Source organism: Prinia subflava, chromosome 14 (genome assembly GCF_021018805.1).
Source record: "Prinia subflava isolate CZ2003 ecotype Zambia chromosome 14, Cam_Psub_1.2, whole genome shotgun sequence".
NCBI classification, from domain to species: domain Eukaryota; kingdom Metazoa; phylum Chordata; class Aves; order Passeriformes; family Cisticolidae; genus Prinia; species Prinia subflava.
In genome coordinates, this window is record NC_086260.1 from 16,719,641 (window position 1) to 16,747,380 (window position 27,740).

General features: G+C 52.7%; 1 protein-coding gene across 1 annotated transcript in view; it reads left to right on the top strand.

The window, feature by feature from the left end:
• The window catches only part of CACNA2D2 (calcium voltage-gated channel auxiliary subunit alpha2delta 2), a 211,145-nt gene that overhangs the window by 143,648 nt on the left and 39,757 nt on the right, over positions 1-27,740 (top strand). Inside the window, exon 4 of the mRNA XM_063411373.1 lies at positions 24,876-24,935. Within this exon, the coding sequence (XP_063267443.1) occupies positions 24,876-24,935 (60 nt within the window). The remainder of the gene's footprint in view (positions 1-24,875; positions 24,936-27,740) is intronic.

The following is a 27,740-nucleotide window of genomic DNA, read 5'->3' on the forward strand; positions in this document are numbered from 1 at the left end:
TGAAGGACAGGGACAAAGTGTGCCAGTGGATGAAGGTGACAGTGGGACTGAGCAATGCATTCCCATAGCTTTGTCTCCACTGCTCATGGCCAGTGAAACCAGTAACCAGACACCAGCATTGTCCTGGATCTGCTGGGCTGTGGCAGGCAGGGCAGGGATCTCAGTGCCAGCCACTCTCCAAAATCCTTTGCTTGATCACCCTCCAGGCCAGCTGCAGTGGTGGGAGCACTCACTGGGGCATTTCCTTGAGAATGCAGATAACCTAGCAGCTGGTGCAGGGGTGTTGGTGGGAAGAAGCCATGCTGGAGCTCCCAGGGCTCCTGGCTCCATTCATCTGCTCCAGCAGCCTGGTCCATGCATGGTGACAGCCCCTTGGATGTGTGTCTGCACTGCCATGTGGTACTGATGCCAAAACCCTCCTGAGTGAGCTCAGCCACAGCAGGAGCTCCAGGGAGGTGTCTTGTTGGGGGACCAAACTTCCAGAGGAGACACCTATCCCAGGCACGTTTCTTGATGCAATTTCTCTGAACTGCTATGCATTCCTCCTTTTTATGATTATTATTTCAAAGTGGAGAAAAGGGCCTAGTGCCTTTGGATTGTGTGCGTGCAGAGGGTTTTTTTTAACCATCAGATCCCTCTAGTTAGGCTGGGGAGAACAGTTCAGGAGCTGCATTGCTTTGGGTGCCTCTGCCAGGAGTGAGCCCCGCTATTCCCACATCCCTATTCCCAGGAAAGACTTTCTTGGCTGTGCCCCAGCCCCTGCCACCCACAGCACGCTGCCCAGGAGGTGCGTGCTCATCGGTGCTTACTCCAGGCAGGATAAGCAGCTTGGCTCTGCTTAAGCTGGGAATCAATAGGGGATTAATTTGTATTAAACACGCACTGCAAAGGGAGGGTTCGCCCTTCTCCCCAAGGTGGTGTGGCCGTGGATGGGACACAGGGGCCACTGACAGGCACTTTGTACACATCACTCCTCAGTGATGGCCTCCAGTGACCATCAGGAGCTGTGAGAGGAGTGCTGGTGTCCAGGGAGAGCACTGGGGAGCTTGGAGTGGTGCCAGCACTGAGCTCCCACTGTGCCAGGAGCACAGGGAGACTTTACATTCTCCTTCAGTGCCTCCATGCAGAGCTCCCATGGGTGCTCTGCCTCCAGCAGTGCTTTGTGTTTATGGCACATTTAAGGTGATTTCTATCATCTGCTTTGTCTTTTGAAGCTATGAGACAAATGTATTCCCCCTGACACCAGTGTGCTTCCATGGGAATGGAATGTGCTCCTTCTGTGCCATGGGAGACATCTCCAAGCTTGGTGCAGCTGTGCCTGGAGAAGTGGGGTCACTGTGCCAGCACCTGGTGGCACTCGGGGCTCCATTCTGCTCCTCTGGGACAAATTTGAAAAGGGATTTTCTTGCATTCCCTTTCCTAAAATGGCACTTTAGAGCCTGTGAAAATGAAAAGCAGCGCTGAGAGAGGCCATTGCCAGTTTGTCCTCCTGCAAAGGCACCCAGGAGGAGAAGTGATGGACACGGGAGGTTGCCAGGACCCCCTGCAGCCTGCCCAGAGGTAGCCAAGCACACGTGGAGAGCTGCTCAGGGTTTGGTATTCCAGCCAGGATTGTTACAGCCCAGCAGAAGTCACACAGTGACCCTGGCAGGGACCCTGCCTGCCTGCCTGGACAGGCCTCACTGCTCCCACCTGTGAGACTCAGTCCCTGGAACAGCCTTGAAGAGAGACTCTGGTGCTTGTGACTTGTGGGGTGTCACATCCCACAGGGACAGTGCCCCAGAGCTGTCCCAGCTTGACAGAGAACTGGGAAACAGCGGCAGGGTAGGCCCAGAGTTCAGGACAGAGACAAGACAGAGGTGTTGGGGCATTTCCTACAGATCAGCTGTTGGTGTAAGTGAGCCAATAAGGGATTCAGGAAAGACTCATTTGTATGGGCATTATATCCAAAACTATAGTGCATTTGGAAGGAAATGAGACTGTGATGGTTTTTTCTTTCCTGTGTTTTATGCTGATTCTGCGTGTGCAGAGCAAGGCCCAGAACCAGCCAGGTGCTGCTCCCTGTTCCTGTTTCACTTTAGTTTGCTTTCTCAAGAGAGGACAGGGAATAAAAATGTTATTCTTTTTTCTCTGAAAAACTCTTGACATTTTCCCCATAGCTCTAATACCAGAACTAACCTTTCCCTTGGGTTTTGTTGGAGGAAATCAGTTATATTGGATGCCTTGATATTATAGTTCTCCTCTCCCCCTGCTTCCTCCCTTTGTGTATGTTATTTCTTCTCACTGTTATTTTTGTACCTTCTCTCTCCAGCAGCCATTCCTGATGGTGTTTGGGCTCAGGCAGTGTCCCCATCCCATGTCCTGCCTTGAGAGTGTCCCAGCCCACAGGATTGCCCTGGAGCAAGAGGGTGTGTGGGCAGTATCTTCCCATATTCCCATGTTTGATGTTAAGTGGCAAGTGGGGCACCTTCAACAAAATGTGACACACATTTGAAAAATTCAAAACTGAAAAGGAAACCCAACGAGAGCCATGGTGGGGTTTGGGTTAAGTTTTTCAAAGGCACAAGCTCGTTCTGCTTGCCTGGGTCTGGCGCTGCATCGAGCACCGGCTCAAACCGCAGACCTACCGCAGAGAAACCTCACACGTGTGAGCTCTCCCCTCCTGCAGCTTTGTACATACATTGTCTCCTGGGGAAATGTTCCATTTTAGGAAGCAACTGGAAACGTTTCTCACAAATTATATAAAAATCAATAGACTCCCTGCTGAAGGGTCTGCCTCCTGCAGTGGTGAGGTGGGAGAAGGCATCTCGGTGCTCTGCTGCTGCAGCTCCCACCTCTGCACGATCCTGGCTGACAACAGGTTACCCTGAGAGAAATGATAACACCCTCGTGTTCCAGTTTATAAGGTAGCAATCAGATCAGGTCAGCTTTATGATCCACCTAGCTTATTACTATCTCCATTAGTAACTGCTAGCAGATGTTGGGAGAGAAGGATTATTACTCTCGCAATGCATACTTAGCTGGCAGATTATTGAAATTTCTTTCTAATCCTGAGCAGTTACTTGGAAGGTATAAATCCTTGAGTGATAGAACTTATATTCCTCTGTACTTTGATCTTGGCTAGCATAACCGATGATACTCTGATTAATCTGATTTCTGTTCCCTAAAAAGGTATCGTGTCCCTGGTATCTTGAGGCACTGAGTTCCACAGGGAACTGTGCTTCTCATCCTCAGATCTGGACTTTGAAATAATCGAGCTCAGAGGTACCTTCTCTCTTACATGGGGATTTATACTCCTGTGTCCTTTGAAATTTGTTTCTTCCTTTAAGTGAATCAAATCTCCTGATCAGTCTGCCACACCACGGGTTCCTCCTGTGCTCCCAGCAGCCACGTGCCCTGCCCCACATCTCACCTTGTCCCCCTGTGGGCACAGCAGAACCACGGGTGGTGTCACAGATGAGGGACACACTGATCCACAGGCCTGCTGTTAATATGTCAGATTTATTTTACACTCCTATCTGAGAATCAATGAGAATCTCTGGACCATCACTTGCACTGACATGTTTGTGCTTCCCTCTCTCCCTCAAATGGTTGGGGTTATAATTTGGAGCTGCATAAGAGTGCATGACAGGTCCTGATGTTCTCCAGTGGTACCTTGGATGTGCTTGCCCTGGATTTCCTCTCTCTGCATGCTGTTGAGTTCCTTGAATGAGCTGGCTCCTTGCAAAGCCACTTTCACACATATCTAGTCCCACCTGATGTTTTTCCCTCCCTGCCTTCTTCTCAATACATATATATTCCCCACTTAGGATACTCCACTCTTCTCTTCTACAGCCAGCATTTTGATCCCTGTGCATTGGGAGACATTCTTGTCCTTCACCTGCTCTGTCCCATCCTCTTTGTCTCTCCTTCTCAGCACTGACCAGGCTCAGCTGAGATCTGTTGCACAGAGGAGTGTGCTTGACCTTTGTTTGCTTTTTAGAAGGTGAAGCAGCCCCTGCAGTTGAGCAGGGCTTCATAAAGCCGTGAGCTCCTCCAAGGAACTGAACAAATGCACCTTTAAAGGTCCTTGGAAGAAAAGCTTTACCACAGGTTTTCTCAAGTCCAATATCCACCCTCCCCTGCACTCAGATATTTTTTCTCCTTTCCTCCCACCTGAACAGCAAAAAATTAGGACGTGATGGGAAAGGTTGACACGGGTGGCAGTGGTTCTCTAGACTACAGGCTTGGCATGTCCCAGCCCTGCCAGGGTGTTTGAAGGGAGGACAAACACTGATCTCAGAGCTCCTTGTGTGGTGTAGCCTGGATCCCCCCTCGGCACCGGCTGGTGCTGGCTCGGGGTCCAGTGCCTGGCATCACACTTCCAAAGGGAGGCACAGGAGAGGCAGAAGGACTGAAAAGAGGATTAGAAAGCAAGGGCCCGTTTGCAGATAATGCAAGCAGAGGTTGTTGGTTTTTTTTCTGGAGAAGATGAACATAAAACCTGGTGAGAGCCCTCAAATATGTAAAAGCCTGCAGATGCTGGGCAGGAGACAGTGACGAACCCTTCCTCCTTCCCTACATCTGCATAATTTTTAAATCCCTTGGTATCTTCCCTTGTGATCATCCCCTTTGCTGGGGATTCCTTCTGCCCCTGTGCAGTGTGAGCCAGGGGAGCAGGTTTACCTCTGTCCCACACTGTTCTGCCTGCAGGAGCTGTGTGATGCAGAGAGGCTCAGCTCAGAGATCCCCAAGGTTTAGCAACCCTGACTCAAACGCCAGATCGAATTGTATTTTTCCTGTATCTCATGATTCTGAAGGTCATCTCCCAGCCAGATGAGAGGAGTGTGAAGGATGTATGGATTGTGCTGCTGGGGGAGCTCGTGCTTGCTGTGGTCACACTGACAGCAGCCCGAAAGTAGTGTGGTTCAGTGGCTCTTGCCTTGCTCTGAGTTTCAGTGCTGGTGCTGTGCTGGTCACACCAAAGTGCTGCCCTCAAAGCCAAGGATGTCCCCAAGGCTCCTCTCTAGGGCCCAGCAGGGTCACAGCAGCAACTGCTGCTACCCTAGAATGGGACATGCATGTGTCCTCATGGACAGTGTGGAATCAGCACCTCCAGACTTCTTACTGTGCTGTAAAATCTTGGGAAACTGGGCCTATCTTGAGCTAGAGATTTCTTCTGGCTCCAGCATTTTGGATGTTTGTGCTCTGAATGACAAACAACCGAGTCTGCCCTGCAGCTGGTTCAGCAGGGACAGCAATAGGATGCAGTACCTGCAGTGGTCAGGTGGGATCTGAACAGTTTCCTTCTGCTTTGCCACTGCCCAGCTCAGCCTTCAGCAGGGACACATCTCTGCAGCATTTATTTATATATTTTCCCTTCCTTCGCTCCTCAGAGAAATCAATTCCATTCCCCAAACAATGGCGAAGGCCTTGAGGAGATATTGATCTGTGGCAGAGCCAGAGACAGGAGCGTTTGTGACACAGAGATGCTCTTTTGTAAGTGAAAGATAATTACCAGATCATGGGAACACTTGCTGAATAGGATGACATTAAATAGGCATCAGGGTGAAGGGCGCCAGGGCCTCAGAATAAAGCACTGGAACAGTGCTGTCCTCCCCGTCATCTCCAGCTCCTCCTCCCTGCTTCCCTCTGCCATTTCTCCTGTTCCCCACCCCAGCCCCTCCTTTTGTCCCCACACTCCTTCCACTTTCATGTCTCTGTCCTCTCCCCTTGGTTCCTGATTGTCCTGTCTCATCCAAATAAATACCCTGTAACACTGCCCCTTCTGGGCTGTGCCCCAGCTGCAGCAGGGATGCACTCAGGTTCCTGTTCCCCAAACCAGGGCAGCAGAAGGACCTGCTCTCCTTGCCTTGCCTTTGCTGGTACTTCCAAACCCTGGTTTGTTTATTTCAGACCCCTTGAGCAGTACTGAGTCTGCAGCAATGAGCTCCGTGGTGATTTTTGTTGTTTTGAGGTTAGAGGTCTTGCATGGGGCAGGGGATGTCCTCTGCTTTGAAATGTCAGCAAACAGGATGGGGTAGGGGTGAGTGCTGCAGGAGCTGGAGCCCAGGCCCTGGTTTGTACTGGCTCAGGAGCTGATGGTGGGCCCTCAGCATGTTGGTAGTAGCATGAGTGCTCAGACACCTCGATTGCTGCTGGGCGTGGGGGCCATGCCAGAGCTGTGTGAGTGAGGGTAAAATCAGGGCTGGGTTTGCAGGGAGGGTCGGTAAATCCTAGAGCAAGAGCAGAGCTGCAAAAGGGATGCTTGGGAACCTTGTCTCCATCTCTGCTCCTCCTGGGACCTCATGGGAGGTTTCCCAACTGGAGTAATGCCTGACACTGCCATGACTGATGGTCCAGTTTGGCTCATGGAAGAGCCACAGTGGATTTGTTTCCTGGGCTTTCCAAGGCATCCCCCTCAGCTGCCAGCTCCAGGGTTCACAGTCCCAAAGCAACAAGGGCCTTGACACAAGGTGCATTCCCAGATATTGTCAGGCAGCTTTTCTGCCTTAACTCAGTGTTGTAGGCACCTGAAGCCACATGGGGATGTTGGGTCACAGGGCTGGATGACAGTGTGATTCACTGATGACTGGGAGAGCCACTGCCAACTGCATCTCAGGAATTGGCACAGCTCAGTGTATGAAAAAACAACCCACAACTCAAAATACTGCATCGTAAAATATGTGGGTTTATTTACACTTACACTGGTTGTATTGTCTTAATTCCTTGCAGTTATCCACTGAGTTATTTATGCTGCATTTCTCAAGATCAGTGTAAGAGGAACAACCATCAGGTCATGGGCTCTGGAGGTCCAGGAGGAAGGAGAGAGGGTCCCGTCCCTGTGGGGGACACTGGGAGCTGTGTGTCCCATCAGCCATCACTGACTCACTGTGTCTCATCCAGATACTGAATGCCAGCTAGGCCTGTGCTCCTGCACTTCTAAAAAACCCAGAGAGGTGCAGTCAGCACCTGAATATCTGTGTGGGCGAGTGAGGCCTGGATGCCCTGGTTCTGGAGGTTTCTTTTCATTCCAGCATATTTCCAGACCCCCCTCTCCAGCATTCTGGTTCCCCCAACATATCCTGCCCATTATCAGCATGGAGTTGAAGGTAACTGAGTGGTTTTTTCCCTTGCTCCAAGGGTGAGAGGGCTGTGGTATCTGAGGGTGTGAGGTGATAACAGCCACAGCTACCTCCAGTGCTCCCCTTCAGCAGGCGTGGAGCTGGCACCTCTGGCTGGCACTGCTGCTGTTTTTGCTGCCTGGTTCCTGCCGCTCCCCTGCAGCACCTTTGGGTCCTGTCAGTGAGGTGCAGGGTCCTGTCAGTGAGGTGCTGGAGCAGGAGCTGTGATTCCCATGCCTCTGTCAGCTGGCAGCTCCCTGGAGCAGCCCATGTCCGGGTGATATCCGATGTCTCAGAGCTGTTCCCTGCCATCACCAGGCGAGAGGCGGCTTCGCAGCCTGACCTGCACTGTGCAAAGACACCAGAGTAGGGCACATTGTGCCTTTAAAACCAAAAATCATAATAACAACACTAAAAAGCCCATTACCATTATTGAATAAAAGACCAACAATTTTAAAAAAACCCACAAAAACTTCTTTTAAATATTGTTGCTGCTTTTCCAGCTGTTCAAATCTTCTGTATTTAGTTATCATAACAACAAAGTGCTGCATCTGATTTGAGCAGCAGGGAGGCAGCACCATTATTCAGGAGGATTTTAAGCAGTTGGGATTTGTTCCTCGCCTGTTAGAAGTCCCTTTGTTGCCTTGGCACCCCTGGCCGTGGCAGAGATGGCACCGTGCGTTGGCGGAGGGCCCTGCCAGTGCTTAGCAACGCGGCCAGGCCAGGCAGGGCCGGGCAGGAGGCTGCCAAAGGCAGGGCAGAGCAGCTCTGAGCTTCCCCGGGAGCTCTCACCCTGCAGAGTTCATGGGAAGGGGGAAAACAGAGCAAGGGAGACCCTGGCTGCTGCTGCTGCTGCTGTTGCTGCAGGGAGCACAGGGCTGTCGAGGGAGGTCCTCATGGCTGAGCTGACCTGGGGGGCAGGAGGAGGTGGGGATGCTGCTGCCAGGGTCTGCCAGGGTCTGCCAGGGTCTGCCGGGGCAGCAGGGTGTTTGTGCTGTGTCAGCGGTTTGGCTGGAACACAGAATTGATTAGGTTGGAGAAGAGCTCTAAGATCAGACTCCAGACTCTGACCTGACCACCATTAAACCACGTCTCCAGTGCCACATCTGCTATCTGCTGAATCCCTCCAGAAACAGGAACTCAACCACTTCCCTGGGGCAGCCTGTTCCAGTGCTTAACAACCCTTTCAGTCCAGAAGTTTTTCCTACTATCCAATCTAAACCTGTCCTAACACAACTTGAGGCCATTTCCCCTTGTTTATTGCTTGTTCCTTGGGCAAGAAGACCAACAGCCATCTGTCTAGAACTTTCGGGTAGTTGTAGAGAGTGAGAAGATCCCCCCTGAGCCTCCTTTTTTTCAGGCTGAGTCCCCCCATCTCCCTCAGCCTCTCCTCATAGGACCTGTGCACCAGATCCACAGCCCTTCTCTGAACATGACCCAGCCCCTCAGTGTCTTCCTTGTCATCAGGGGCCCAAAACTGAAGCCAGGACTCGAGGTGTGGCCTCACCAGTGCCCAGTGCAGGCAGACAGTCACTGCCCTGCTCCTGCTGACCACACTGTTGCTGATCCAGGCCAGTTGCCATTGGTCTTGTTGCCCACCTGGGCTCACACTCAGCTGCTGTTGACCAGCACCCCCAGGTCCTTTTCCACTGGCAGCTTCCCAGCCACTGCCTGACCTGGCTGCAGGGGCACCCAAGGCAGCAGGCACAGCCTGAGTGTCCTGGAGGCAGGATGAATGAACTTACAGAAGGGACATGGAGACTTGTGGCTTGCTCCTGGCTTGGAGAACAAAAGGTTCTTGTTGGAGGTGGCCGTGGGGTGCAGCCAAGTAATGTGGGGTGGAGCTGGGCAGCCTCCCTACAGCAGCATGTCAAGGGCAGCTTAGTGAGGGCATTCATGGTTCGTGTAGGTGGGATGACTGCTGAGAACTTGGTTTTGTCACCCCAAACTGGTGGGAATGGTGAGGAAGGTGGAGGCACCTGGTGTGGGAGACTGCGGCAGAGGCTGGGGAGGCTGAAGAAGCAAGAGCAGGCTGAGAACAAGGACACAGCAGATTTCCTTCCTATCAAAAATTGCTATTTTGGCACCATTTCCCCAAGGTGGGGAGGGTTGGCAGAGATGTGCAAAAGCATGCAAAGACTTTTAGAAACATCTTGAATGGCCTTGATCAGCTGGGTGGAGACAAACTGCTGCGGCGCAGCCTCTGGGGACCACGGGGGCTGGTGGGAAGGACGCACGCTGTGCCTGTGTCCATGGGACACAGAGCCCTCAGAGGGGGTGGCAGAAGTGGCACAAGGTCACAGCATCTGGCACAAGGTCAGCAGGTGGCTGGCAGTGACCTGGCCCCTCACCCCTCGCGTTTCAGGTGCAAAGCTTTGCACACAGGGGTGACCACAGTGTCCCTGGGCTCCTCGCCACTGTGGCGTGTTCCCCAAAGGTTACCTCCAACCACAGGCACATCGTGGGTAATGAGATGCAAATTGATAGCAAGACAATAAGACTGTCTTGTAAGCCCTTCGACAGGGGCCAGTGTTTAAAAGTCAGCCTGATTGCCTTGCTGGCAATTTGCATAGCATTACCCAGAGAGATTTTCTCTTTAAACTTGAACTTTTTTTTTCCTAGAGGTCACCTCAAAGTAATGACAGCTCTGGCTGTCGCTTCATGAAAGAGAGCTCTGTGGTCGTGGCTGGAGTGTGAGGAGGAGACTTACCTAGAGCGGGGAGTGGGGACACCTGTGCATGGGAACTGGGGTGGGTTTTAGTGTGTGCACTGGGATAATTCAGTGAGTCCCACTGGGTGCTGAGCACTGTGTCTTCTATGGGAGGGTTTGAGCACCAGTTCATGAGAGGGATCAATCCCCTCTGTTGTTATCTCCAGTGCAGGTACAACCTCCTCCTGGGCCTCACCTGCTTTGCAGGGCTGGAAGGGGATAGGGTAACCCCGTAGCCCACTTGGGGTGCTGTGGGGAAGCATGTTGGGAGAGCCAAGCCCTGCAGTGTTTGCACTCTCTCCTTCTCTACAGTTTAGTTCAAGTGGGGATTTCAAGCTTTTTTCTTTGAACTCATGGTAAAAATGACTGGAGACCTCAGCCAAGGAGTTCTACAGGAGAGTGGCATCACTGCTGGGAGCCCTGTGGGTGCTCTGCTCTGACCTGAGCATTTACTTTGACAGCTGAATTCTTTGGATTTAAAGTGGGCAGGTGTCCCTTAGTCTTGCAATTGGACAAGATGATTACCTAAGGTCACTTCCACCTGAACTTTCTGTTCTGTTCTGTACTCTGGTTTTTAGCAGGTTGATTGCTTAGTGCAGATCTTTGTAGCCCGTTTGGTTTGACCAAGTGAGGAGCAGTGCCTTCCCTGGCAGCTCTGCCAGCAGCCCTGAGGAGCAGCCTGGAGCAGCTTGGAGGGAGATGGGGCTGCACTCTCCTCCCTGCCCCGCTCTGCGGAGGTTCTGCTGCAGACACAGAGCCAGGCAGCCCTGACAGAGCATCTCTCCTCACCGAGGCTGTCCTCAAGACCCACAGCTCGTGCTCTGTGCTCAGGGATCCCACGTGGGCATGGGATGATGGCTGCAGATGGTGTCTGCTGGGTGGATGGGCTCTGCTGCCAGCCTTGCAAGGCAGCGCGACCCTGCCGCGGCAGGCAGCGGGTCCGGGTAGTGACGGGCTTGAAGAGCCAGCTGGACAATTTTATCACCATTAATATCATTTGTAGTTATGCAGGCCGTGGCTATGATACAAATAATTAAATCTCATGCTTCACAGCATCAGCTGATCGCTTGCTGCAGTCAGGAGTGAATCTCCCACGCAGAGCGCACGCGAGTGATTAACTCTGTTAGAGGGGTTGGTTTAGATCTCCTTCCTCTGGCTTGTTCCTCAGTTTCTTCCCTCCTGGCTGCAGCTGGAGGCTCAGCACCAGGACATCCCTTTCTCCTCCTTCACAAAAGCCCTGCTGTTGTAGGATGCTGGGGATGCTCAGAGGAGATGCCATTCCTGCTCCTGCTGCCTGGTGTGCAGGTAACTCTGCCTGCTGGGGCATCCTCTGCTCCTGCCCAGGGCCTTCAGGCCACGTGCTCATTTTCCTCCCACCTTCTGGCAGTCCTCAGATCCTGAATCCTTGGGATTTTTCTCTCTGGGCTGCCACAAAGCACCAATCATCTTCTGCCAAGCTGGTGTGTGGCCATGGCCTCATCTCACAAAGTTCTTCAGCCTCTTCCTCATCATCACCTGGAGAGGTTCCATTCTCTGGGCTGAAGCCAGCTGGATGCACACACATCATTTCCTTTCTCTGTGGCATCATTTTACCCTGTCTTTTAGCAGATTATTGGAGATGTTTGGCCTGAGAGCAGAGCTCACAACACTCCTCTGGGTTTGTCAGCAGCTCTGGCACCCTTGATGTCTTCTCCATTCCCTGAGCAGCCCCTTTTTGGGACAATATCCCGGCCAAGCCTGGAAGGATGGAGATCAGCAGTGTGATGGCACCAGGTCATTGACCAAGTCTGTCTTAGCAGGTCACTGTGGCACTGTACCTTCTTAGCTGGGAGCAGCAGAGCTGTTCCTGTGACTCTGTGCCTCATCAAGGGAATCAGGGTGGGAAAACTGAATAGAGAATATTTTTATATTTTTCCTTCTAAGTTTTTTTTCCTCTTTCCCTCTTTTTTTTTTCCATTCCTAAAGATTGAGTATAATCAGAGCTAATCAGAAAATTATGAGCTGTCTGATTGCTGATTAGATTCCTAATGTTAATATAGTCAAGAAGCCTCTCTTAGTGTTGTATTTTAAGGGAAGTATAAAAATAACATCTTAGAAGGAGCAAACCAGAGCTGCTGGAGCAGCAGGAAACCCAGCACTGGCAAAGGAGAGCAGGGTTTCACCGCTGGCAAGAATTCAGGCCAGCAGAGAGGGAAGGGACCAGACCTACCCAAACTGTATCCAGGTGTGAGGGAGCTGCAGAGCCTGGGAGGAAGAGCATAAAACCAGCTCTTCCCACAGGTTAGTCCTTGAGCACACCCAAACCTGGGAATTTTGCTGCTGTGCTCTGGAAGAAGGTGTGAAGCTTGCTTACTCGTTTCCCTTCCCAACAAAGAGAATTTTCACAGATAATTTAGTTCATGCATCTCCCAGCATCATGGCCCTCCTCACCTGCTGCTGCAGGCAAGGGGCAGCCCCAGGTGATGGGGAAAGGGAGTCTGGGATGTGCCCAGCACCTCTGAGTGGGACCTGCAAAGGCTTGCTGGTGGTGGTGGAACACTCCTTGCCCAAAAGGCAGGGGTGAGATACCCTGATACCCTCTGGGGTGCTGGTGAGCACAGAGAGGATGCTCCTGATCCGGGTAGGGGTTGAGGGAAATTCTTGTCTGCTTGTGCTTGGCTGAGCCATTGCAAAAATCTTCTGAGCCTTCTAGAAGCAGATTTAGAAGGGGAGACACTGCGTGGTGATGGGCCAGGACTGAGGTCTTGCCCTTTTTCCAAATTTAAGCACTGAGGATCAATCCATGGGGCTGGTGCCTCGAGCAGTGCAGTGGAGCTGCCAGCCCTTTCCACCACTTTCCTCTGCAGTCCCCACCAGCAGCAGCTCAGCACTAACTCTGGGGCTGAATGCAGGTATTATGTTCTGGCACACCAATGTTCCTGTTAATAAGCTCCTCACCATTCACAGGGTGTTTTACTTTGATTCATCCCGACGGCGGTGCTGTATAATGGACTATATACTGTAATTGTCCCCCATTGTCACCACTTAATAACTTAGTATGATGTTATCACAGCCATTTGCAGGGTTTTTTGCAAACTTTGATGAATAATATTTTGTTCTTAGTGAATTAAAAAAAATTGAGGGAATGGTGAAAAGAGGCAGAAGTTGGACAGAAGTCTGCTGTAATTGTAGAGTGGGCTTAATAATAGAAATGTCCGTAGCGTCCAGACTGCTTTTGTTTCTGAGTCTCTGGGAACATCCGCTGGGCCAGCTGGGATGGAGCTGCTATTAAATACCATTTATTTTTTAAGACATCTTGATCAGCAGGAATTGGCTCTGTGCTTGGCGAGTTTATTTTGCTGTGCTTGCTCTGAGCACAGACACAGCAGGTGGGATCCATGTTCCTTTCCCCAGGGATAAAAGATGTGATATCCACGGGGTGGGTGCAGGAGCCATGAAATGATGGACCAGAGAGTGCAAATGTTGGTATTCTGCTGTGCATGGCTTGAGCATGGCAACAGCCTCAACATCTGTCAGGATATTTGGGGAGGGCTTTGGGCTCAAGGTTGAGCAGCTGCAGGTGGAAGAGCTGTGCTGGAGACTGCACCAGCATCTTCTCCACATCTGAGCTCACTGACTTCCTTCTCCAAGTCAGATGTGCAGCATCCCACCAAATATTTGTGACTCCCAAGCATTTGGCAGCATCTCTGAATGCTTATGGTACCTGATTCCATGTGTAGCAGGGGGAGGAAAAGTCCAGAAGAGATCAAATCCTGAATATGATGAAAAGAAAGGTGAGGAGGTAGATGCCTGGGCTGGAGTGCCCTGGGTGGGAGGCAGGGAGGGCTCCTCAGCATCAGGTAGGGACCTAAATGAGTTTTTCCCTGTAACACGTGTCCTGACCTTTTTTTAAAAATGAAATCTATTTTATTAATTTTTTCTTTTTATCAAATCCATCCATGAAACATTAAAGATATGACTGTGGAAAAGGTCAAGAAACTTGTAGTCGTTGAAAACCTGTTCCACTTGATGGCTTTTCCCTTAGGGAAGCTCCTCCACGCTTTCTCCTCCCCCACCTCGGTCTTTAAAACAGAAAGTGTTAAGTTGCCTTTAATTTTAGGTTTAACAGAAACAGCAAAGCATGTTCCTGGAGCAGGACAGAGGGAAGGGCACTGCGGGTTCCCCTGGGGAGCTGCTGTGTCAGCCCAGTGTTGTCACAGGGAAAACCTGAGCTGGGAAGGATTTCTCCCCACAAACACAGACCCCAAGGGAGGGCTGTGGGGTCTCCATCTGTGCCTCAGGGAAGGGAGAGGCTTCTCAGGGGGCTGGTCTGTACTGAGGACACATCTCAGGCAGATTTAATAATGACAAAGCCTAAGAAATGTGTGTAGCAGCAAGTTGTCCTGGTTTCAGGACACATGCCTTGAGTCCTTCTCCTTGGCTTGGGTCCCTCTTTATTCCCCATGGGAATGGGAGGCAGGAGAGGAGGAGAAGCTGAGCTCTCTTTACAGGGGCTTTATTAACACCAACACTTTCTGAGTGTCACATCTGCCAGGCAGGAGCCAGATTTGCAGTGGGCAATGAAAACTGCTGTCCTTGTACAAGCAAAGAGAAGGAATGAAAGAAAGAAATTAAAATGACAACACAGTCAGAAGAGGACCTGTTGTGACGTTCTTTGTACAAGTTATGTTACTTGTAACATAATATCAGAAGTCTGTGTAAACCAGAAAATGGGGAGATATGGGCTGAAGTGGAGTGGATACATCTGCCAGGGGCTGGGCTCGGTGTTGAACACATCAGACCCCCTTGCATCCACGATGGTTGTTCTCTTCTGTTTGGTTCCTTCTTTCATTGTAACTCAGAAAGCTGGGCCATAAATGGGGCTTGCTGGACTGTAAAAATGCAGACTTGAACAACACTGAAATTTTAGGCTCCAGACAAGAGGGAATAGGTGAATGGAGGGCAAAAGCAAAGCAGCAACCACTCTGCTCCATCAGCATAACCTGGATTTGTCCAGAGGTCTATAAGCAGCACATAGGGATGGGGACTGAAGGGAAATACCGTGTGAGGATCTGGGGCTTTGGATAAGAAGGCACAGGAGTGGGAAGGGACACTGGGACATCTTGACAAAGAGCAGTGAGGTCTGAAGAACTGGAGCTTCGAGCTCTGCCAAAAAGCAGGAGGCTAAAGGGCCAGGAGAGGGGGAGTGAGCACCCTGATCTCCAAAAAGGGTGTCCCAACAGGATAAGAACAGGTCCTGCCAGCCTGGAGGCTGCCCCTTGCCCCATGGAAATGCCAGGGGGAGGTGGATGAGTCTTGAGGTCACTGTGAGCTGTCACATTGGGAGCAGCCATTTGGTGGCCTCCTGAACTTGCTCCCTTCCACCTCACTGAAACTTCCCCACCTCACCTGGAGCCACTGGGGCTTCTTTGCCACTTTTCTAAAAGTTTGAGCAAAGCTGGTTCCAACCACTGTCCTTGTTCCTAGAGCAAAATACCACTAAAACGTCCTTTCTATGACTTTTTGACTATAGTTGCTTTTTTTTGGTTTTTAAAACTGACAATGTCGACTGCTCTGCTCGTGTTCCTATCACAGTGGCAATGGAGGTCTGAGTAACAGCTCAGTGTGCCACCCCTCTCAGGCTGCAGGGGGGTGGCTGATGCCACTAGAGGACATCAGAAAAATGTCCCCTGTGTCCCTGGAGGCTTTCAAGTGGGGGAGTTTTGTGGGTTTCTCTCGGGGTTTGCCGGGGCTGCGGGGTGATGGTATTTTGGGGCACTCTTGTGGGAATCTGTGCCTGCTGAAAATCTGCCTTAGCATAAAAAAAACGACGGCAGAGGAGCTCTGGCTGCGCAGGGTGTGCCACATGGAAATCCCCGCGTGGCAGTGATAATGAACGAGGTGCTTTTTAGAGCTCACACATCACAGCGCAGCAAGAGGTGATGCCTTAAAATAAATCAATTGTAAGTGGTTTCCAGTACAAACTTCCAGCAGCCTGCGCTTGAATGAAAGGCAGAGAGCTAAAGGGGAAGATTTCAAAGGCACGAGAGGCTTCGTGCCCGTGGAGCAGGGACTCAGGGGCATGCCAGGATGCAGGCTGTATTTTGGGTTTTCAGGGATGCCCTCCTGCATCTCACAGGAGCTTCTGTGTTGCTGGCACCATATGGGGAACCACAGGGAAGGGAGAGCCACTCCTTGAACTTCTTCTCATCTTCACGTGGAACTTATTTGTCCAAAATATGCAAGCACAATGATAAGGAAGGATTTATTTTTTTTTCTTAGAAGACTCTGATTGGTAAGACCTGTCCAGGCAAATTCCTCCTTCTCCTGCCCAAGTGACAAGCTGTATCACTTCCTTTTTTTTTTTTTTTTATTTATTTTTAAAAAAACTCTGTTCCTCCAAGCTCTAAGTAAAATTGATTTTTAAGTGCAACTATCTCTTATAATTGCTGCTGAAATGCCTTGTGGTTATTGTAATGGATTTTGAACTGTGACAAGTCCTTCTTGATGATTGTAGCAGGAGGTCCACAGGATATTTGAGTGTGGTTTAGGGAGCACAGTTTGTTTGAATGTTTGGAGTATATTTGGGAGGAGATGGGGCTGGAGCAGTTGGCTGAGAGTGTGACTAACACAGTGACACTTCTACTCACAGAAGCTGAGCCTGCCCTGGAACCTCATGACAGAAGAACCGTATCCAAAAATCCTTTGTGGGGGCCATGTCCCTGCAGTCACCCCTGCCATGGGAGCCACAGCACACTGGCATGGGGGGAAAGGAGATGGAAGGAGCCCAGGGCAGCACCATCTCCTCCTCCACAGCTTGGTGAATCGCCTGCTGTCACATTTCCCAGCTCTGACCTTCCAGTAAATGCATCTTGACCTGAATTATTTCTGGTCATCTGAAACCTTACTGTCCAGCAAGCAGCTGCTTGTCACCCAGCAGGAGAGTCCCCAAGCTGTCCAGTGGTGGCAGAGCTCTGGCAGACACACTGCCCTGTGCCAGGGTGCTGTGTTTGTGCCCAGTAGCTCACCCAGCCTGTCCCTGCTGCTGTCTCCAGCACACAGCAGGACCCCAGCAAAGCAGGCAATGCAAGAGCTGTGGGTAGCAGCACCCACCAGGCTTTTAGCCTGGCAGCCCACTTTGAGGGGCTTGGATAGGGATGGACAGCCCTGACACTGCTGGGACACATCTGTGCCACCCACCACCAAAAAACATCTCTGGAGCCATGTTTCTCAGGTGGTTTGTATCCATCACCCCTCTGGGATGCTGCTGATGTGCCCCAGCTCCTCAGCACCTCCTGGGAGACAGCCACCAATATTCCAGCTTCACCCCAAGACAGACTTTTTTTCCTTGACAACCTGAATTTTAGACTTTTACGGGTCTGACTGCTGTGGAAATGGTAGGAACTTCTATCAGGAACAGACTGGGCTTTCTCTGCCATGCTTATCTTGTGAGCTGGTGCTCCAAAAGAGAGGGAGAGGTGTGAAATGAACACCATTTAAAGCTGCTGGGTGTGGACAGCTTGGAGAGCTGTGCTGCCCCAGGGCAGCTGAATGCTCCTGCTTGGCTCTGCTCTGGCTGAATGTTGGGATCTCAGAGCAGAGGTCCCTGCTTTCCTCTCCATTAACTAAAGAAGGTGCAAAAGCCTACCGTGACTGCAAATAGCAAAGGGGAATTTGGCAAAGGGGATGGAGGAAAAGGATTTTTCTCATATCCTGAGCAGAGCAAGCAAGTGTGCCTGGTTTGGCTTCCCAAGGGACCACCTGCATCCCAGAGCCACATAGCAGCACATTCCAGCAGGACTTGAGCACGATGATATTTTAGCAGGACTGTTTAAAGTCATGTCTAATGCAAGAGCAAAGTTTGCTGCCATATGTCCAGGGTGAAAGGCAGGAGGATGCGGGATGAGGCAATGCCAGGGTGGCCAAATGCTCCTTCTGCTGACTCCACTCAGAGGAAGGGGACAGAGAGAGAGGCCAAGCCTGCCTGCACCTGTTCCTGGCCTCATCTCTCCATCCTGCCTCCCCTGGCTCTGTCTCACTGCTCATGGAGGTGGGGACAGATCCTAAACCCTGGAGGGAGCCCTTCCTCCCCCAGGAGGGATGAGGCAGGAGCCAAGGAGGGGCTGAGCAGCTGAGCTGAGGTTTTGCTATTGCTGCTGCCCAGGGATAAGTGTCCCCATGGGTTTACAGGGCACAGAGCTCCTGCCCTCCTTCTGCCCTCCTGGGTGACAGGGAGCAGGGGCAGAGCTGCTCTCTGCTTGTGATTTTGGAAAGCAATACCCACCCTCATGGAGCACAGGAACTCCAGGAGAAGGGTGTCAGAGAGGAGCTTCTCTGCAAGGGGAGAAGAGCTGAAGAGAGCACAGTTTGTGCTGCAGGATGCCTGGTTCTCTGCACTGTCCTTTTGCCCTTGGTGCTTTGCTGTTTGTGAGAAGTTAGGCCCTTCTGGAGACCTGAGCAATATTTTGGGGTAGGAGAAACACCCTGAGCAGCAACGCTCTCCCTTTCCTCACCATCTCAGCAAAGACATTGGTACCTCTCTTCTTGGGATGTTTCACTCCTCCCCTCCCTGTGATTGTTGGGATGGTGCTGGTGTTTCCTATTGGTAAAAATTGTGGCCCTGGAGAAGAAGGAGAAATGAGAAATGCTGACAGGGGAACAAGAACCACATGCTGCTGGCCTGCAGAGCCATGAGTTACTGAGGTGCTCAGTAAAATGATGGAAGTTGTGGCACTGGGGCTCATCCCAGGCCCCCAGTGCCAGATGCTGGCTGTGCCACTGTGCTTGTGACCTCACTGCTGGCAGGGCTGGCTCTGCAGAGGTGTCCCTGCTCCCTGCCCTGCCAGGCCCCAGCAGCGAGCACCAGCTGGTACAGAACCAAGGTCTGGGAGCCCTTGGAGGATTTACCACGAGCTTTTTGCTAGTCCCTGGGGCTTTATTTGCCCTCCCGTGAGCAGGAGAATGTTAGCAGCCAGTGCTGACTCCAGCCCCATCCTCCCTCATGCACAGGTTGTACCCAGGCACAAGGGAAGGAGAGATGGGCTCTATCCATCCCTCTCCTTCCACACAGCCAAGGGAGTTATTGACAAACAAGTTAGTGCTTTGAAAGAAAAATGCCGCAGCATATTTGAAGCTGCCTCCGTGATCAATACTGAGCTGTGGCTGAGCCTGCTGCTGACTGGATTTCAGATGATGGCTGTGGGGGGTAATAAGAGCCCTGGGATCAACTGTCTCGGAGATTATTACAGGATGAGATGCTTCACTGCTTTACAGTGTTTACTCAAGATTTATGTTCCCTATTATTACGTGTGGTTGGAGACAGAAAATCATGACTCGAGTCCTCTTGATCATAAGACAAACAGCCTGTTTTATTGTTCAGAACCTTCTTATATAGTGGGTTCAAAACTCCCGGGCCCAGACACTGATTGGTCTGGGTTTTAACACCGCCCAGCTCCTTGACCAGTGGTATGTCTGCTTTCTGGATTGAACACGATTGGCTGAGGTCCCTGCTTGGGTCTGAATCCAGCCTATCCCTGCCTCATCTGAGGGTTTGTTTTGCTTCTAGGTTGGTTGAGTCTGGGGGTCCGCTATGGCCATATTTATCTGGTAGCTGCATGCCAGCTACAGCCGTGACACCCTGTGTTCATAAGGGGGTCGTTGTCACTGATGGTGACGTGCACGCTGTTGGTGGGGTTTGCTCAGGGGTGAATCCCATGAACGGGATAGAACGTGCTGGGGGTGAGAGGGAGAGCTGGGGTGGGGGCACCCTGGAGCTGGTGACACCCTGGAGCTGGTGGCAGGAGGTGGGACTGTGAGAATTGCACTCTGCCCTGTTGCATGCAGGCAGAAAGGCTGGAGACATGGGAAGTACGTGGAATGGGCTTTTGCCTTTCCAGATGCTCTGCAGTAACAGGTGAGGTTTCAGGGTGCCCTGACCATGGAAGAGGGGGTGGTACCAGAGTACAGGGCTTGTGCCATCCTCATTCCTTCATTATGGAGGAGGAAGAGCTGCAAAAGCAGCTCCTGGGGATGTTCCTGCGTGCACCTTTGTTCCTGGGCTTTGTCACGTGTGTTTGATTTCACCTTCTTGCCTTTACCCTTCACTGCAGGTCCTGCCTTGGGAGCAGGGCTGGAAGGTGTGATGCTGTGGCACTGCCCAGCCTGGCAGCACAGGGCTGTTTGAATCTCCAGCAAAGATCTCCCCTCCCAGCAGTGTGCTGGGCTGCAGGAGGTCAATGCACTTCAGAGCCTTGGGCAAGGTGCTGCCTTGAGGGTGGTGAGAGTCTCGCTGAGGGACTTAAATGAAGGCTTTGCTGGAGTGGCTGTCCCTCAAAGCAAACATCCCTAGACACACACAGCTGCTGTGATGGGCCATGGCAGGGGCTTCCACACGGGTTGTGGGGAGAAGCCAGAACACCATCCCAGACTGCCTCAGGAGCATCCCCAGCATCCACACAGGCTTGGGGTGCCTGTGTGGAGGCTTGGGCACAGGGGTGGCATAGCTGCTGTTACACAGGGCTGCTCAGCCTCCTTCTGCAGAGTGTTTGCTGTAATCCTGTTTCATAAATCCAGCCTTGGTCTTTGGCCTCCCTGGGCTCTGCTCTGCTGCTTCCCAAGTTAAACCCACTGATCTGACTGAGGCAGAAGCAGCCAGGGCATGCTTATTGCCATGGTGGGGCTGGGAGAAGAGATTTACTAAATCATTGGACCAGTTTGCTTTGGAAAGAGTCTATGCAGAAATATCAGAGCAATGCAGGACAGCCTCAAGTGTGATGGGGGAGAAGGGGTGGCAAAGAGGAAGTGAGCATCACCCTTGGGTGTCTGCTCCATCAGAGACAATCCTCCTGCATGCTGGCCTCTCAAGCAGTGGGGATGCCAACAGCAGGGATGGTCCCCTGCACTAGAGGGAGGTCGTGGTCCCTGCCTGTGCCAGCTCTGGTGCTCCAGGCATTCCCCACTGCCAGAGGATGCCCAGCACCTCTGGGGCATCAGAGCAGCTGTCCCCCACCCAAAGGTGCTGCTGGGGGTGAGCACACCTGGGGGAGCTCAGGGCAGGGTGAGTGAGCTTGTAGGGGATCAGGGGAGCAGTGAGGTCCTGGAGCAAAGCCAGGGAGGAGCAGCAGCCGTGTGTGTGGAGTTGCCATCTTCTGGGCAGACAGATGGTCACCCACCTTCTTGCCCCATTCCTTTTGGGAGGGAGGGCGTGTGCCCAGCCGTGCCACCTTTGCTGCCACCTGCCCATTGCGAGTCCATGGTGTCCCCAAGGCTCCTCAGTCCCAGGGTGTGCTGAGTAGGGAGCTCCTGACAGATCTGCCCTGCTGAGCAGCCAGGCAGAGAGGGGCTCTGTGCAGAATACAAATGAGTGCAGGGCACAATAAGCCCCTGCAGCACCTTCCCCCTCGCACACCCCGCTGTCGCTGTCGGGATCTCCAGACACCAATCCCTTGCAAATCTCCTGCTGGCCTTTCATGACCTTCAGAGTCATTTCAATTCACTGTTTTCAGCCTCTAAATCTCCTGTCCTTAGCCCTGGGTGACTTCTGGGGAAAGAACCATGCTCCTTAAAGTGCCAGGGCAGTCTCTGCACCACAGCCTGCTGGAAATCTGCAGGTATTCCACACCCATGCTTTACTTTTGGTAATTCCTCTATTTTTTATTGCTCTTTGAACCACACAATTGACAACCCCAGGTCTGAAATCTGGAGAGGTTTTGGTGATTGCCCTGTACTCTTGCCAGGCTCTCCAGTGCACTGCCTGCCTCCTGGGCATCTCACAGTCCCTGCACGCAGCACACCTTGAGCTGCTTGTCTGATTGATCTGTAACACTTGAAAAATAATGGTTTAATCATTATTAAGGATTAGAAATAATCCTTGAGCTGTATCGATCACAATAACATTATTCATGATGAACTCATTTGGCATCAATGGGGACGTCCTGCAGCAGTGTGTGGCTCCGGGCAGATCCGTCACTTCCCTGGGGAGCTCTCAGTGGGGTTTGTGGGAGCAGCAACAAACCCTGCCCTAACCAACAACTCCAGGTCCTGCTGTCCCCTTGGCAGACCCGTTGTTATTGGCACAGTTTTGGAGGGCCCTGAATCCAGCAATCACCCATCCTGTTCATGTCAGCAGCCCATCTCCAGGCAGGGCTGGATGGGCTCCCTCCAGCACCAGTCAGGGATGGGACAGGATGGGGCTGCTCCCACGGGAGCCCCACAGGGCATCACTGCAGGTCTGTCCCCCCCAGAGGATCCACTGTTACAGAGGAAGGATGGCTGGCTGCCCACCTGGCCCCTCTCTCCTCCCTGTCACCATCTTGCTCATGGGACTGAAATGTCTTGAGTGAGGAAAATCCTCCAGGAGCAACAGCTGGAGGGCTCTGGGGCACTTCTCCCTGCTGGGGCTGTGCCATCCTGCTGTGGGCTCCCCCATTCCTGCAACATGCTATTTATCAAACAAGAACATCTGGATTTCCTCTCTTTTTTTTTTTTTTAAACCAAAATTGCGTCTGGTTTGACTTTGACAAATTGACATTTTCCAATGGAAAAATATCTTCTGTCGAGGTGTCGTTCCTGGGTGTAGCCCTCCCTTCCTGCACCATTTGCAACCCTCCAGGCACTTTGCACAAGGCGTTGAATAGTTAAAGATGTCCATAAATCTTACCCCAGCCCATAATAAACAAACACACTCTTATCAAGTATAGAAAAATGCATATTTCATCACCACTGCCTTAAACGCGGCTCAGAATAAATGCTTGTCTTTAATCAGCCATCTCAATAGACAAACAGAGCACAAAAGATTGGGGGGGATGAGGTACAGAATTGGGCCACAGATTTTCTAGGCAGCTCTTGGGGGCAGGGATGTGGCTGTGCAGGTGAGACCATGAAAAAGTGCCCTGAAAATTCTTGTCACTTGGCTTTTCTGCCCAGCCACATGTTGTTTCTCATTTCCTTCTGCCTGCCACTGGAGCTATAAGGATTTTGCTTCAGCTGATAGCTGATCTTTCCCCTTGGATGCTGGCCACTGAAAGCAAGCACTTTGATTTGGAAATCAAGATTAAGAGAAAGAGAAAAGATTAAACAGGAAAGTTTCGACCAGTACGTGCTGAGATTATGCAGTGATGGATTCGTGTTTCCCTGCATCTGATAAGAACAAGCTGCATTTTCAGGCTGGGGAGTGCCAGATCTGTGATGTCTTTCACTTTACTTTTGAGTGCCTGTGCTTTGCCACGCTCACAGAAATACAGCATCTGCTGCCAGGGCCCTGCCCAAGCCACTCTGCCAGGGCTGGGGCTGCCACTCCTGCGTGGGCAATGGGGACACTGTGGCACCTGGGGGCTTCCTTTCCCCTGAGCATCCCTTTGGAAGGGCTGAGGATTTTGCATGTCTCTGTGCTGATGGGAGTGCTGGAGAAACTGGTGACAGTGGGGACAGCAGCTGTGACCTGTGCCTGTGCCCAGGGCTCATATGTCTGTGTGCCCTTGTAGCTGGCCACTGTTCAGGCCCTGGGGAAAAGATTTCCCAGGGATATCACTGGACTTCACTGCTGCCCCTGGGGGCTCCCACCAGCCTGCCACATCCCTAATGTGCAAAGGAATGCTTTTTCATCCTGGGATTTGGGGTTCATGGCATGAAAGTCATGTGTGTACTAGCACTGGGAATCTTGTGTTCGTTATGTGAATCCCTGTGGTGCTGCCCAGGCTGTGATTTGGGATTATTTAGCCCAAGATGTTATCCCACTATCAGTGCTCCTTCCTCCTCCCAGCCAGTTCAGTGTCTGCAAACAGCCAGAGCTCACTTCTCTCCCCATGCTCTGGCTGCCAGCACCACTTGCATGGAGCAGAGCATGTCCATCCCCTCTGGGGAAATGCATTTGCAGGGAAATGAGGAGCAGGCGAGGCAGCAGCCTGTGCTGTAAGGTACATCTTTGCTTGGTCTGCCTCCCAGTAACTCTCTAGGGAGCCCTCTAGGGACTGCAGCAGCCTCGAAAGCCTCATGGGCTGTTAGCCCTGTACAGATGGGCCCCTGGAGCTGAGAGCTGGCAGGGTGTATTCCCCGGGAGCCTTGTGCAGCTGATAGCTGGTGGGAGCAGGCTGTGCTGAGTACGGCACGACCAGACATAAACCCCATGCCCCTGTTAGCAGTGAGTATCCAGCACCCAGGGGGCTGGGTGGCCCTTGGCTCTGTGGGCTGCCTCCCTCTGGATTTTGGTGTTGATCAGGTTGTACAGCCCTGGCAGGCAGCTCCCCAAGCAGCTGCCCACAAACCTGGGTGCCTGAGGTTGGTCAAGAGATGGAGGGAAACGTGCTCATTTTGCTCTCAGCTTTATTTTCTTAGTGATGCTGAGAGGATCCTGTAGAAAGCCTGGAGCTCTTGCCCTGTCTATCCCCTTTGATTCCACAAAAGGCCAGATTGCGGCTTCTTCCAGGCACTGCAGTACCCCAGGGGCTGTCCAGTCTCCAGCCCTGTCCTGCTGCACCCTCTTTTCTGGTGAGGGGTCTCATAGCTGAGCATCCAGTGAGGGTGCCCTGGTGCTGAGCATTGCCCCATCCTGCTTCTGGCAAATCCTGGTTCTTCTAGTTACCCCAGTCTGGCCATGGGTATACCAAGGGGTTCATCTGGGTGGGCAGTACAGTGCACCTCTGGGCCCCAGCACTGGGGCATTTTGAGGGGGTTTTGAGGCATTTTTGAAGAGTCTGCCCTGCTCTGCACAGAGCTGGGGGCTGTCAGTACAGAGAGCTGGGTTCAGCCCTTGCCCTGTGCAACAAGAGCCTGCCCTGCTCTGGTGGGATGCCAAGCTGCAGTGGCTCCAGCCTGTTGAGTTCAAGAGGCAGCAATTCCTCTGGGGATACTGCTTGCCCCAGGAAAGGCAGGAGCAAGCAGGAAACACTGGCTCCCTGTCCCTGGAACACCCAGGGTGCTGCCCACGGTGCCCTTCTCCCTTGCCAGTGCAGCAGAGGGGTGGCAGGAACCCCCGAACAGGGATGCCGGGTGTTGGGGCAGCACCCACGGCCCTGGGCTGGTGTGGGCAGTGCCTGGGTCCTCTTGCTCTCCCTGTGCTCATTCCTCCTCTCCCACTTGTTTTGCAGAGACTTGCCAACGCGGCGGAGAAGTTCCAGAAGGCTCACCACTGGCAGGACAACATCCGGGTAAGGCTCCGTGCGCACCCCGGGCACTGCCACCCCTTCCCTCCTTTGGAATGGCACAGGAGTCACTGTCCCGTCCCTGTCCCTCCTTGCCCACGTTCTTGTCCCCGTCGTGAGTCACCGCTCGGCACGCCCCAGCCCCAGCACCTGCCACCGCTAATGAGAGCAAATGAAGTGATTTTGAGCTCGTTTGCAGCCTGCATACACCGAGAGGAGAAGGCAGGAGGTGAAGGTCGAACTGACAGCTCGGCTCTGACGGGGTGGGGGCTGGGGAGACTCCCACTCCCCCATCTCTGGCAGCCACCGGGTTTGGTGCCACCCTCGCACGGGGTGGCAGCAGCGGTGGCACATCTGTGGCACATGCCAGCACTTGCGGTGGGGGCTGTTCCCGGGGAAGGAGCAATCTGGGCTGGGAGAGGGAAGACGCGGGTTTAATGATTGCATTTGACTTTGTAATTCTGGCGGTGATAGCACTCAGCGGGAACCTGAAGGATTCTGTCTGGAAATGCTCTCAAATTATAACCATAATACAAAAGGAAGGAAAGATTGTTTTTCTCCCAGTGCGAACAGAGTCTGCAATAAAAAATACTCCTGAGCCACCCAGCCCCTTCCTCTTGGGTCGGGCCACATCCTGCCCAGCCCTGAGGGGACAGCCTGGGGACAGCCCCGCTGCCAGGCCGTGCTGCTGTGTTTTGGGGAGTATTTCACAGCCTGAGCTGCTGCTGCTCACACAGACCTTCCTGCCACAGGTGATGGTAACCAGGGTTTGCTGTGGAGAGGAAGAGATGGGAGGAGCAAAAGACAGGGCAAGGGGTTCACCTGCTTGGAGCCAGTGTGGGGTGGACACTGGTGGCTGATTCTGTGTCCCACGGGCACCCAAGGAGCAGGATGAGCTCACAGGGGTCTTCCTGTCTGCATGACAGCACTGGGGAATTGCTCTTCCCAAGAGGACAATAGAGAGGAGGTGAATAGGATCATGAGATTAGGTGCAGGTACCCGCTGATGCCACTGCCAGTGCCACACCAGCACCTTGGCTCAGGGCTCCCAAGAAAAGCTCAGAGAAGGCGGGGCGACCATCGGGCATCTTCATCCCTGGTGTTGACCCAGTCCCATTTGTCCTCAGGAAACCCTGAGCAGCACCTGAAGCTCGACTGTGGGTACCCCACGTTGTGGTTGCCCCATGCACCCCATGCTGGGCTGGCACCCAGAGTTGGATGCCTTGTGACTGGGGCATGTGCAGGGAGGGCAGAGGTGGCACAAGGTCACTGCATTTTGTAGCAGTGCCTGGGGCTTCTGCTCACCCTCTGGAACGCAGGGATGGGCTCCTGCTGCAGCCATCTCAAAGAGCTCCAAAGAGCTCCTTCTTCAACCACACCTGGCTGCCTTCCACTGCCTGGGGAATAATAGCAGGACACAAAACGTGCTGGGAAAGGCTATAGCGCTAGGGAGCTCTTGGCTCATTTTGCCATTCACGGCACAAACCTTTCAGAAATCCACTTTCATAGAAAAAAAAATATTTTTAATAGCACTGTTTGCAACCACTTAATCAAGGTAATTAGGAGCGAGTCACCCAGAAACAATGTGCAGCGATGCGTCACCACAGAGCTCGGCGCAGCTTTATCAGGCCAGCCCAGGCCTGGCTGGGACACTTGATGGACGGGTCCAGCTCTGTGCACAGCCCCCGGGGTGCTGGGCATCAGCCCTGCCTGCCTCAGCGCTGCCTGCAACAGCCTGAGCAGAGCATGAAGGGGCTGTGTACATCTCATTGCTAGGGCTGAGCCTCCTTTTTCTGCCCCCCATCCCTGAGATGGCCGGGCACGGTCAGACCCCTGTGCCAGCACCGCTGCTGCCCCCAGCTTGAGCCCGTGCTGGCAGCGGCAGCGGGCAGGGAGGCGGCCCCGGCTCCTCCTCTGCTCTGCTCTGCTCTGCTCTCCTCCCTTCCCGCCGAGCGCTCGTTCCTGCTGGCTGCAGCTCTCCCCTCCTCTCCCAGCGTGTCGCGTTCCTAACCCCATGCCGGAGCCGATGACAGATTGCAGCGAGCGCGGTTATTTTTGTGTTTCCATCCAAAGGCGGCAGCAGATGCTGAGTGTTTGCGCTGCATTAGTGCTAATGGCTGCCCCATTAAACCTCACTGCAGATGGGTTGCTATGGAAGTCCAGGGGAAAATGAAGCAGGAGCAAGAGCCTGAACGGCTGGGAGCTGCTGCCAGCAGTCACTCACGATCCATCTCTACAGGGAAGGTTCCTTTTTCCTTGCTGCTTTCTGGAGTTTCCAGCTGCATGCCAGCCATGCTGCCCTTTCTGGAGCTGAGTTCAGCCTCCCACCTCAGCGGGCTTTGCAAAGTGCCTCCCTGTTCCCTAAGCAATCCCTTCATCCTGTCCTGCTCCATCCCTGCTCCTTGTGCTCGTCCACCTCAGTCCTCTCGTGTCCACCAGCTGTGCCAAGCCAGGGCTGTGCCTCAAATCAATTCTGGACATTGGACCATTTTCCTTGGTCAAAAGTAGCCTTGGCCCCAAGGTCACTCATACTCTGAGCACCCTTGTGAGTTCCCTGGAGGTTGTTTAACTCCAGGGCTGGGTGGCAGCTCAGAGTGGCGTGGTGGGCAGGGATGTGGGCAGGCTATGGGGAGAGATTGTGCCCTTCCCTGCCCGCACAGTGAGGGTCTCTCAGGGATGCACGTTCACGCACTGGAGAAGGCTTGTGGAGTTCTGGAAAGGTCAGAGCTGGGCACCCACCAAGGGGCATGGCAACCACCTGGCACTGGTATGGTAGGAAACCACAGAAAATTCCCCGTTTGCAGTGGCCTGG